Source organism: Stegostoma tigrinum, chromosome X (genome assembly GCF_030684315.1).
Source record: "Stegostoma tigrinum isolate sSteTig4 chromosome X, sSteTig4.hap1, whole genome shotgun sequence".
Taxonomy (NCBI): Eukaryota; Metazoa; Chordata; class Chondrichthyes; order Orectolobiformes; family Stegostomatidae; genus Stegostoma; species Stegostoma tigrinum.
In genome coordinates this window covers 3,353,913-3,367,285 of record NC_081404.1, presented here as the reverse complement: position 1 = coordinate 3,367,285, position 13,373 = coordinate 3,353,913, and the positions used below count along the sequence as shown (strand labels likewise).

At 43.2% G+C, this 13,373-nt stretch overlaps 1 protein-coding gene across 3 annotated transcripts in view; it reads right to left on the bottom strand.

Annotated features, from left to right (window-relative positions):
* The window catches only part of LOC125448277 (Golgi reassembly-stacking protein 2-like), a 47,305-nt gene extending 36,968 nt beyond the window's left edge, over positions 1-10,337 (bottom strand). For all 3 annotated transcript variants that reach the window (XM_048523450.2, XM_048523452.2, XM_048523453.2), the window contains exon 1: positions 10,121-10,337. In XM_048523450.2, coding sequence (XP_048379407.1) covers positions 10,121-10,183 — 63 coding nt within the window. In that variant the 5' untranslated portion in view covers positions 10,184-10,337. The remainder of the gene's footprint in view (positions 1-10,120) is intronic.
* Between the last annotated feature and the right edge of the window lie 3,036 nt (positions 10,338-13,373).

The following is a 13,373-nucleotide window of genomic DNA, read 5'->3' as shown; positions in this document are numbered from 1 at the left end:
GTTAAATATTCTAAATACTGTCCAGATACAGAGACTCCTTTTAGCTAGTTTCTATTTACAGCTCCAAATTTTAACATTCCCCCCAGCTTTCCAAATATATGCACCATCAGTAACTTGCTTTAATCATCTTACACAGCCCATTGTTTTCAGGCTAAAAAGAAATGTAAACGGCATTAAGGTGATAAACATCCTACTGCGATCCACTTGCCAGTTACATGGATGAAGACCAGTCCAAGGCAGCTAGTGAGAACATTTAAAGTTTTTGGCAATTTGTAGCTCGGGTTGTGGATGAGGTTGTAGACTTGCTCGCCGAGCCAGTGTGTTTGATTGTAGATGTTCCGTCACCCTGCCAGGTAACACTGTCATTGTGCCTCCGGTGATCCCACTTGTTTTATATATTATCTAGAGGGGTGACGAAACGTCTTCAATTAAACACACCGGCTCGGCAAGCAAGTCTACAACATCAGTGAATAACATTTTCCTAGAAAGTAACAACAATTTAGTGACCGTTAATTTGTACCACAATGCCAGCCTTCTAAAATTAAACCATTCAAAGAAAATACAGACAACCACAACTTCCTTAGAGGCACAACAGTAAAGTGCAGTGCAGATAACCAAAATTACACTTCATGATACAGAATGCAGGGTAGAGTCAGAAAGTGGTACTGCGTGAAAACAGACCCTTCGGTCCAACTCGGCCATGCCAACCAGCTATCCTAAATTAATCTAGTTCCATTTGCCAGCATTTGGCCCAATTCCCTCTAAACCCTTCCTATCCATGTACACATCCAGATGCCTTTTAAAAGTTGTAACTGTACCAGCCTCCACCACTTCCTCTGGCAGCTCATTCCATACACGCACCACACTCTGAGTGAAACAGTTACCCTTTAGGTCCCTTTTATATCTTTCCCCCTCACCCTAAACCCAGGCCTCCTAGTTTTAGGCTCTCCGAACCTGGGAAAAAGACCTTGGTTATTCACTGTATCCATGCCTCTCATGATTTTATAAACATCCCTAAGGTCCCCCTTTAGCCACCAATACTCCAAGGAAAATAGCCCCAGCCTATTCAGCCTCTCCCAATAGCTCAAATCCTCAAACCCCAGCAATATCCTTGTAAAACTTTTCTGCACCTTTTCAAGTCTCACAACACCTTTCCTATAGCAGGGAGACTAGAATTGAATGCAGAATTCCAAAAGTGGCTTAATCAATGACCTGTACAGCTGCAACATGACATTGCAACTGCTATACTCAATGTACTGAACAATAAAGGCCAGATCTGCAGCTGGGTGTTTCATGTGTATTGTGTAACAATTTAAGTGACTGTTCAGTGCAAACGAGCCTTCAGTGGGATGCAGGTCCACTACACAATTCAAAAAGGCCCAGCCATCAAGCTGAGCTTACTGTTCTGTCAGTTTGGGAAAGTTAGGAGACAGCAGCAGAGCACAAAAGCAGTAAAACTGGAGAAGCAAAACGCAAACTAGATTATATCAGTCACTGAATGAGACCTGATTATTCTTGCTTCTAAATCACATGAACACAAGAGACAGGAGAAGTAGATCAAAGAGAGTCTAGTAAGTCTGCTCTGTCATTCACTATGACTGATCTTGGACTTTCCAACTTCACTGTCCAATTACTTTGCACACCCCTTGATTCCCCAATTCTCTTAGCCTTAAATACATCGAAACACGGGGCATCAACAAACCTCTGGGATACAGAATTCTAAAAATTCACAACCTCTTTAGTGAAGAAATTTCTCATGTTCAACCTAAATTTTAAAGAGTCCCCAACAAGGGGTTAGCTTTTACTAGCTATCTTATTAAGCCCTCTTCCATGATTCATAGAATCCCTACAGTATGGAAACAGGCCCTTCAGCTCAACAAGTCCCCACCAACCCTCAGAGCATCCCACCCAGACCCATCCCCCCATAACCTAAATAATCTACAAGCAATTTAGCCAATCCACCTAACCCTCACATCTTTGGACTGTGGGAGGAAACCGGAGCACCGGGAGGAAACCCATGGAGACACAGAGAGAATGTGCAAACTCCATACAGGCAGTCGCCCAAGCGTGGAATTGAACCCAGGTCCCTGGCACTGTGAGGCAGCAGTGCTAACCACTAAGCCACCATGCTGCCTCAGTGAGATAAGCTCATTAAAAGGTGGTAATGAGTCATGCAAACTATGAAAAAAACCTCTACATTACATGTACTGCTTGCAACTCAGGTCCATTGAATCAGCCAGTTTCAACAGCTGAGTAACTGAGGGAATTTCTGACAGCACAGGCCACCTAAAGTCTCAGGGAAAACATGATAAAGACTGAGCTTTAATCTTAAAAGAAAATACTGTGATTTCTAGAAATCAAAGAAGAATTAAAAAAAGCTGGAAAACTCAGGGCTCACAATATGAATTATTTTTAAAATTGCAGGATATGGGCATCCCTGGCTAGCCCAGCATTTATTGCCCCTCCCAAATCACCCTCAAGATGGTGGCTATGGACTGCCTTCTTGAATCATTACTGTACTGTACGTGGTGTGTAGGAATGGCGATATTGTTCCAAGTCAAGAGGGTATGGCTTGGAGGGTAACTTCTAAGTGGTGGTGTAGCCATGTATCTGCTGGCCTGGTCCTTTGAGAAGCTGCTGGATATCGCAATCCTGTAAAAACTGAATTCCCCTCATACTTACTGTGCAGAGTGAGATGTAATTTAACAGCTATTACAATAGTAATTAACTTTCCGAATTCTAGCAAACAAAAAAAAGGGAAGAATGTAAGAAACGCAGAGGTCATGGTGCCCCATAGAACTGGCATCAATAATTTAAATGGCAAAGATACCCTATTATCAGCATATTGTTTTTGAAAATAAGTAGCATTTGTTCTTAAAAATGGTTAACTGACCGTCAGATGAAGGCAGGCAAAGGGACAATGGTCATCTGGTGAGCAGCTAACCCATGGCCATTGATCAAAGGGTTCATAAACTGCCCCTAGAAATAGGACATTTCGATCAGCACCTGGACCTTGTAAGCACGATGGACCTTGTAGGCACGAGCCCTCACTGCGCAGGTCTCATCAGGTGGCCCCTGTGGGCGACAGTCCTTACTGAGCAATCCTCAGAGGGCTATCTTCTTCAGCTGGAAGATGAGCTGGGAGAAGAGGAGAAAGAGCCAGGGAAGGGTCCTCAACACTCCAGCTAGATAGCAGGGTTTTGTCCCCACAACCTTAAATGAGGCCAACAGACTCTGCACTACAACCTGTGTCCCCTCTGGTATCAGTGTATAATCCTAAATTGTCACAGTGGCATACTTTTTTTATCTAATTTAAAAATTTATCATATCTAAGCTAAGATAACAAGGTGCAGAGCTAGATGGACACAGCAGGCCAAGCAGCATCAGAGGAGCAGGAAAGCTGAAGTTTCGGGCCTAGACCTGCCTTCAGAAAAATTTTTTTTGGAGAAGGGTCTAGGCCCAAAACGTCAACTTTCCTGCTCGTCTGATGCTGCTTGGCCTCCTCTGTTCATCTAGCTCTGCACCTTGTTATCTCAGATTCTCCAGCATCTGCAGTTCCTACTATCTTACATCTAAACTGCTGCTTCCTAAACTCAATAAGCTATCAGAAAATTGCAACAAAGTGTTGACTGCCTATATTAGTTAACTGTGATCACAAATTCCTTAAAAATCAATGACAATAAAGGTCATGACTTTGGACGATGCTGTTGAAGAAGCCTTGGAATGTTGTTGCAGTGCGTCTTGTACACAGCATATAGCTAGGATCTGAAGAACAAAGTGCATGGAGGAGGCTGATTCAGTCAAGGCCTTCAACAAAAAAAAAACTGGATAATTGTTTGAAACACAAGGCTAAAGAGAAAAGGCAGGGCATTGGGGCTAGATGAGTTTATCTTCCAGTGAGCCAGCACAGACGTGATGGGCTAAATGGGCTCCTTGCCTAATCCAAGAATTAATCTGTGTAAAAGAAAATAGCTGTGCCTTCTAGCCATGCAGAGAGGTAAGCTAATACCATCATGAAAAATGGAATGAGGGAGAAAGAAAGGAAACCTAAAAAATTATACAATGCCTTTCACAACTTCAGAAAGCACTTTACAGTTAATGAAGGCCTTTTGAATGCATCACTTTTGAAAAAGTGGAGACACAATAGTCAATCTGTGGACAGCAAGCTCTCACAAACAAAAATGACATCACTAGCTGATAACATTTTGCATGTGATAACATTTCAAGGATATACGGTGCCCACCTCTGGCACAAGTGCCAGTCTGGATTTCTGGGCTCTAGTCTCTGGAGTGCACTTGCACAATGTTCTGATTCAGAGCCAAGTCTGCCACCAAGTCACAGCTGGCACCTTGCCAGCTCGTGATCAAAAGGGAAATAACCACTCAGGAGATTCAGTTGGATCCCAGTAGTTCCAATTCACCTGGACTCAGTGGAAGGTCTGAATCGCAGTCTAAAACTACAGAGGAAAGCCGTTTTTTCAACTTGTTTAGCTCAGAGAACCAACACTGCAGGGCTCATTGATGTGTTGCCCATCCCCCTCTCAAATAGACTAAAACAGAATTTCTGTCAGAACAGTACTGTCGACTAAAAGTGCTTTCTTCCACTTCGTCGTCACCTAACAAGATAAACAAATCCGCACAGGAAAGCTCCACTTGGCACTTAGCCTGGGGTGGGTTACTTCCAAATTCAGGGGAGCTTAGAAACAAATCAAGTTCACAGCTTTGGCAAGTTTAACCCTCAAGCTCCAGTCTGTCATCACATCATAGCACATCCTTGCTGTGTTATTCTGCAGCACTGGGTCAGGTGGCACATGCTGCGGTTCCGCAAAACTGCTCCTGAAAATGTAATTCCTTTAAAAGATTCATTACTCAAAGTTCTACTAAAAAGGGTTGTAACATCCTCTTGGACAAGCGAATGTAAAACATTTCTGTCTTTCCATTTAACAATTCCTTGCATGGTAACAGAGCTCATGTCCACTGTACACAATGACTGTATTGTGCTGCAGCAAGTCACAATAATCCACAGGAAGTTTTTCCACAGCACGCTCCCACACACAGTGCCTCAATTAGCGACAGAACTGTTTCAGTTCTGTATTTATTTACAGTTAACAGCAGTTTATGAAGTAATTAAGATATCTCAGAAGCACTTTACAACACAAATCACCACAGAAGGGCAATGTTGGCAAATGAGGTCGTCCTTTTGCCAAGTCTGATTGACATCCAATGGATCTGTTATATTGGGAATTTAGAGAAAAATGACTGCAATTCAGAAGGAGAGCACCCTTCATCACAACTCACTACCATTCTCAACAACAACCTGAACTGACAGTTGAGATTTCAGCTTTAACACAACAGACAGCAACCTGATCCATGCAGCAATATTTACAGCACAGGGAATTCAAAAGGAGCAAAAGATTCAAAAGGGAGAGAAGTCAAGGAACTTGTCAGAAAGCAACAGCTTGGTGAAGGCTCTTCTGAAAGAAGAATGATGGTAAAGGAAATATTTGAGCAGAATGCAAATGGGCAATTGAAAGCTCTGCTGCTGTTAGTGACAGCGAAGACAGGGAGGAAGCATAGCAAACCAGAGAGTGTATTCAGGGATGGGGTTGGAAGATTGCACAGGTTGCGTTGAGCAAGGCACTGCAGTATTTAAAGCAAGGTCCAGATTTGTGTCTATAGACTGGGGAATCAGCCAGGCAGTGAAAGTCAGTGAGGATGGGATTGAGAGCAGCATTGAACATCACGTAAGCTAGGACACAAGCTGCAGAGCTCTGGATGAATGAGACTTGACAGAAGATGGTGCCTGGGAAACAGCTGCCAAGAACATTGGATAAAAAGTGTTGAGGAATTTAGGAATGATCAAACTAAGAAAGGGTCAAATGAGAAGGAAATGAATCTAGTCAACCCTGGAAAACAAAAAGGCAAACATTTCTAGGAGATAGGAACTGGAAGAGATCACAGTCAGTGAGGAGACTAGAGTTGAAGGAGGCAGAAAGCAGAGCAAATCACCTCAAATTTAAAGATGAGGAATGCCATCAATTTCTTTATGCAATATAAAGGTTAGTCAGTTCGCAGAAAAAGACATTTGGGGTTGCCAACACTCTCCTGTACAAACAGAACATGACTTGAGATAACAAGACAATACTGCTCAAGGTGATCATATAAGAGAACCTGGATGCATAACTGGTTCAGTCAGTTACTGAATGAATTATGCATGTAGGTTCTCTCCCGTGTCAGGAAGTCCTACAATTTGAGGTTGTAAAGGTGACTGCTGCACAGGGCAGAAGTTAATGGTGAGACATAGAAAGCGGGGACAGATGTGCCAAAACAGAGGCTAGGCAGCTTTTCGACAGATCATCAAAGCAAACAAGGTCGCTTTTGACTGTGAGCCAGTGACAGAGTTCAGTCAATTAACATTACATCCCCAAAGCCTACTGTCAGATTTGAAACATCAAGTACCTGAGCCTGGGGTGATTATTTCACTGACAGAGCCATGTTGACACAAGAAAATGTACTCTCATTCTATTTCTCTCTTTTGTGAAACAGTGAAGTGTAGGCCTGTACCAAGTGTTTTATCTTATGCCAAAAGAAAACTGACATTTAAACTGGAAATCCAACACAAATGCTTGCCATTGCAAGTTTCTTAAAGACAACAAAGTGTGAAGCTGGATGAACACAGCAGGCCAAGCAGCATCTCAGGTGCACAAAAGCTGACGTTTCACGCCGAGACCCTTCATCAGTCTAGGCCCAAAACGTCAGCTTTTGTGCTCCTGAGATACTGCTTGGCCTGCTGTGTTCATCCAGCTCCACACTTTATTATCTTGGGTTCTCCAGCATCGGCAGTTCCCACTATCTCATGGCAAGCATTTATATGGTGTTTAGCTTTGTGTACGCAATGTCAAAACAAGTCAGCTCTGAAATCTGTCGACAAAGCTTGGACCTACTGAAATAAAAGTTCAAATGACTGAAGAAAATAACCCTGTCAATGCGCAAATGGGAGACAGCAAGAACTGCAGATGCTGGAAGTCAGAGCCAATACAGTGTGGAGCTAGAGGAACACAGGAGGTCAGCCTGCTGTGTACCTCCAGCTCCACACTGTATCGAATGAGCAAATAGGATCTACGTGATACCTATTTCAGTGGGAAGATGGTGGTATAGTGCAAATGTTACTGAACTAGTCAGCCAGAGGCTCAGACTAATACTACGGGGACACTGGTTCAAATTACTAAGTTGGAATCGTACAACAGGGAAATAGACCCTTCAGCACAACTCATCTGTGCTGACCAGATAGCCTAAATAAATCTAGTCCCATTTGCCAGCATTTGGCCCAGATCCCTCTAAAACCTTCCTAATCATGTACCTAGCCAGATGCCTTTTAAATGCTGTAATTGTACCAGCCTCCACCACTTCCTCCAGCAGCTAATTCCATTCACACACCACCCTGTGTGAAAAAGTTGCCCCTTGGGTCCCTTCTAAATCTTTCCCATCTCACCTTAAACTGATACCCTCTAGTTTTAGATTCCCTGATCCCGGGAAAATGATCTTGGCTATTCACCCTAACCATGTCTCTCATGATTTTATAAACCTCCCTAAGGTCACCCCTCAGCCTCCAACCCCTCTAGGCAAATAGCCCCAGCCTATTTAGCCTCTCCCCATAGCTCAAACCCTCAAACCCCAGCAACATCCTTATTAATCTTTTCTGCACCTTTTCAAGTTTAACATCTTCACAACAGCAGGGAGACCAGAATTGAACACAGTATTCCAAAAGTGGCCTAACCAATGTCCTGCACAGCTGTAACATGACCTCCCAACTGCTATACTCAATGCACTGATCAATAAAGGCAAATGTACCAAACACCTCCTTCACTGCGCTGTCTACCTGCAAATCAAATCCTAATCCTATCTCAGGATTCAAACCCTGGTGAAGTTAACTTCAGTTTATAAAACTTGGAAATGAAAACTAGTCTCAGTCTCATTTAACTAACAATTGTTGCAAAACCCATCTAGTTCACCAAATGCCCTTTTGGAAAGAAAATCTACCATTCTTATCTGGTCAAGCCTACATGTGACTCCAGATCCACAGTAATGTGGCTGATTCTTAACCACCCCCTAAAATGGCCACTCAGTTCAAGGACAGGCAACAAACACCAACCTTGCCACCCCTTTACCTTTACAGGAAGTCATGTAACCCCAATCCCCCATTCACAGGGTCTTTAATAGCAAACCCAAGCAGCTACAAACTACCATCGATGTAACACCAACTTTAATCCAACGAGGAAAAACAGTTTCCACTGGTAGCTCAGTTTGGAACCAAATAGCATAATTTAAAATGAGACTTTTTAAATAAATAAAGTGATGGGTTATAACTGGAAATGATCTGGGCTGAATTTAGGTAAATTTGCATAACTTTCCAAAGGGAGTGGGATACACACCCAAAAAAATGTATTTTGCAGGGTTATGGGGAAAATAGCTGAAGAATGAAAAATTCTTCAGACACCAGATACAGGCATGATGCACTTTGTAGTGTACAGTAGGAATTTATGATTACATAAACATTATTTTTGTAGCTTCAGTATATTTTATAGCGAGATGCAGAAATAAAGTCATTAAATTCAAAATCTTTTCATAAATATCTTTCTCTGGAATGAGGCCAACATTAATGGATCAACACTAGCAGTGATACTACCATGTCAGGATCATTCCATCTATTTTGAACAAAAGTACAGGTATTGCTGGAGACATTTTACAAAGGAGTTACTCTGCAGCAAGAGCTACTACTCATTTTACCACTAACATTAAAATGCAATTATTTTAAAAAGGGATATCAGTTGGTAAAGCAGTTGGGAATATTTAACGATATAATTAAATTCTAATTGCATCTGTATGCTCCTAAATCATAGATTCCAAGAAGAAACACTATTATACAAACTGTTGAGCCCAGCATTTTGAACCTGAAAACTTTCATGCAAAGTCTTGATGGTGCACAAAATAACAGCATCATTCGCCAACTCAGCAAACCATGACTGAGACAAGGCTGGGGATAGAATCATGCCTTGAAAACAGAATTTACTTTGTTGAATAGAAACAAAAAACATTCATGATTAGCTCAGTACCATAGAACACGGCTGTAGTGGAGACAGAAGGGATGGATTACACATGCATAGGATATAGGAACATAGGAGTTATTGGGCTGGTAATCCAGAGATGTGGATTCATAATCAAAGGACAGCAGTTCAAATCCTACCGTGCCAGTTGAGGTATTTGAATTCAGTTAGGTAAGTCAATCCAAAATTTAAAAAGCAAAAGTAGTCGCAGTAACGACAATCAAACTACAAAATGATTGTTAAAAATGCATCTGGTTCACAAACGTCCTGTAGCCAAGCTAACCAACCGAGTTAAGATTATCTCGGTATTCGCTATTCAAATATAGGCATACACACAATAAGAAAAATAATTAGATAAAAGATTTGACATCAGGCAATTGGTGGTTCACATTTGGAAATTTCCAGCTTGCTTCTTAGAATCCCTACAACGTGGAAGCAGGCCCACCAGCCCACACCGACCCTCCGAAGAGGGTTCTACACGAACACACACCCCTTACCCCATCCCAGCATTCGCATGGCTTTAGCCTGCGCATCCCTGGACGCTACGGGCAATTTAGCGCGGCCAATCCACCCTAACCTACACGTCTACGGACTGTGCGGGGAAACCGCAGCAAATCCACGCAAACACGGGGAGGATGTGCAAATTCCACACAGAGGGTGGAATCAAACCCAGGTCCTTGGTGCTATGAGGCAGCAACACCAGCCACTGATCCATTGCACACCAGCGAAGATACAATTCAGCAGCCCATTCATTCCTTTCAACAGTACCCTCCAATCATATAAAACAAAAACCCAAACTGCCTAACGCGGAGACCGTCGGCAGGATTAGTCTCCGTTACTCGTCGTGCAAAGACGGCAAGATTTGAAACACGACTCGGCTCAGAACCCTTTTCATGTCCGCTTTAAAACAAAGACATACAATCAGATCGGTTGTATCATTGGGGAAGGCCAACTAGGCCTCCAAGCCTGCCCCCAGGCTCCTCGGCGAACCCCACCCGATCCGGCCCTCACACCTACCCGAAGAACGTGAAAGCCCCCGGTCCTACCGCCGGGAAGGGTCGCGCTCTGAGAACTTCCCATTAGTGCCTCTTTCACTCCCGACTAGTGGGGAGGGTGATGAACAAGACCGAGAAACGATCAACTTTGAATTGGAGAGAGGGGAAGCAGTGAGATGGTGGCTGAGGGGAGAGAAGACAAGCACTCCCACAAGAAAAATCAACAGACCCCAGCGCCCACTCCGCCCCCTAGCAACAGAAGTTGACAGGCGGCAGTGTTCACCAATAGGCTTTTGGCTTCCAAGCGTCGCGTCGTTTCATTGGCCGGCGTTGGAAAGGCGGGACATGTCGGTGGCTTAGCAACCCCGTTAGGATTGACGGCAGCGTGGCTATCGTTGAAACCCGAATGGAAGGCGCCGGGTAGGCACGATTTTAGCAAGGGTTAGCACTTAGACCTTTCCTTTCGCTTGGCTTGTATTCAGAAAGGCCGCTTCCTCATTAAATCATTCCTGTGCGTCCGGGAGTCTCAAAGTGGCTACGGTAAGAAACAGACCATGGCACAATTCCTTTCTGGAATGTGCCTGGAAGAAGGTTTGGTGAAAGATGCAGTGCTGAGTAGCACATGACAGCTGCTTTTGTGCCCTACAGGCGGTTCCCTGTGCCACCCACAGAGATAAATACCAATGATAATGGGAACTGCAGATGCTGGAGAATCCAAGATAATAAAGTGTGAGGCTGGATGAACACAGCAGGCCAAGCAGCATCTCAGGAGCACAAAAGCTGACCTTTCGGGCCTAGACCCTTCATCAGAGAGGCTCTGCTGTGTTCATCCAGCTTCACACTTTATTATCGGAGATAAATACCAACTATGGATAGAGGACCATCAACTCAGTGGAAGACATTCTTCCGGTGCTGAGAGTTGACCACAGCCGAGTGTGACAGACTGACATGGTTCAACGTCTAGGATTACCTGTTGAGAGATACATAGCAGCCAGTACAAAAACTTAAAGCACCAAGGGGCAGGCAATTTATAGAACCCCTTGGATTAGATACTCGTTATCAAATGTAGAAAATGTGACATGTCTTGCAATTGTACTGAGGCATCTGAGTGTGCAGCATGTACTATTGAATATTTTGGGCTTTTCCATGGATTATAGAATCTCTACAGTGTGGAAACAGGCCCTTTGGCCCAACAAGTTGACACCAACCCTTAGAGCATCCCACCCAGATCCACCCATCTAATCTACACATCCATGAGCACTATGTGTGACCAATCCATCTAGCCTGCACATCTTTGGGCTGTGGGAGGAAACCCACACAGATACAGGGAGAATGTACAAACTCTACACAGTCAGTTGCCCAAGGGTGGAATTGAACCTGGTGCTGTGAGGGAGCAGTGCTAACCACTGAGCCACCGTGCCATCTTCAAATATTTATAATGCATGATGTGAAATGTTTTGGAATATACGTTTACAATATTCATGAATAAAGAATATTTTTGGAAAAATAATTTATTATCCCATTTTCCATTGCCACAATCACATGAAAGTAAATGTGCAATGGAATAAGAGAGAAAAATACCATTCTATGAATAAGATATTAGAATGAATAGCCTATGACTAGGAGCCGGCCCAAGCCCTTGCTTTGTAACCCTCATAAAGAAACAATTCAGAATGTAACAAACTCAACATGTAATCAATGGATTTCATATAAAATGCAATTGTGCAGTGGATGTTTCATTTTAATTCCGTAAATTGAAAAGACCTGTATTTTGTAATTATTTGTATACTGAAATTTTGATAATTCTGCTATGCTGTTATTATTTTATACTTTATTTTATTTTACTTGCCTGTAACTATTTTATGAATTCTGATTACTTGTTTAATTTGTATAATCAGAATTCAGCACCTGTGGCTTGATGATTTTTCAGTGATCCGATGACTTATCTATCTAATCTGGTTGGCATGGTGGCTCAGTGGTTAGCACTGCTACCTCATGGTATCAGGGGCTAGGGATCAATTCCAGCCTTGGACGACTGCCAGTGTGGAGTTTGCATGTTCTCGCCACATGTGTGTGGGTTTCCTCTGGGTGCTCTGGTTTCCTCTCACAGTCCAAAGATGTGCATGGCAGGTGGATTGGCCATGGGAAATGTGGGGTTACAGGGAAAAGGTAGGGGGATGTGTCTCTTTGGAGGGTTAGTGAAGGCTGAATGGACTGCTTCCACACTGTAGGCATTCTATATTAATAATTTAGATAAGATTGTGTGTTCTGCATCCAGGAGTTAGGTGGAGGATTTTTGTGGTTCTGTGGTAGTGTCCCTTTCTCTGGGCCAGAAGACCCAGGTTTAGATCTCACCTGTTCCAGAGCTGTATCACAGCACATCTGAACAGTTTGATTTAAAGATATGAGCAAAGTTAGATAGGAAAGTAAGTTGTGCAGAGGATGTAAAGAGGATGCATAGAGATATTGATAGCTAAGAACAAGGCAAATGGAACACGATGTAGCCAGTATAATGACGATTAAAAAAGCAGAATGTTTTTGTTTGGTGAGAGATTAAGAGAAGTTGGCATTCAGAGGAACCTGGATGTCCCTGTATCACAGAAAGGTAATAAACAAACAATTGAAAAGGCAAAGGTTGTCTTAACCAATATTACGAAGAAATGGGAGTACGAGTACACAGAATTCTTCCTGAAATCAAAGGCGTTTTGAAGCCATAGCTGGAGAACTGTGAGCAGCTTGGGTTGCTTGAAGTATGGAAAGATATACTAGCCTGGAAACAGAGCAAGGAACCTACACTGTACTGATTCTTGGAATGAGAGGAGAAATTTAGAAGAATGAGAGGAAATTTCAGTTTTTTCTTCATTCATATGGAGGATGTAAGCATTGCTGGCATGGTCATAATTTATTTCCCATCTCTAATTGCCCCTTAGAAAAGTGATGAGTGATGAGTTGACTTGTTGAACCGTTGCAGTCCTTTGGGTGTAGGTAGATCCACACTACTGTTAGGGTGAGAGTCCAAGGATTTTGTCTCAGTGATACTGAAGGAACAGTGACGGTGACTGGCTTGGAGGGGAACTTGCAGGGGGTGGTGTTCCCATGTATCTGCTGCCCTTGTCCTTCTAGATGGAAGTGGTCAAGGGTTTGGAAGGTGCTGATGAAGGAGTCTTGCAGTGAATGTTTAAGCCGTTGGATGAGCTTCGTTGTCCTGGATGGGTCAAGCTTCTTGAGTGTTGTTGGGGCTGCACTGATCCAGGCAAGTGGGGAATATTCCATCA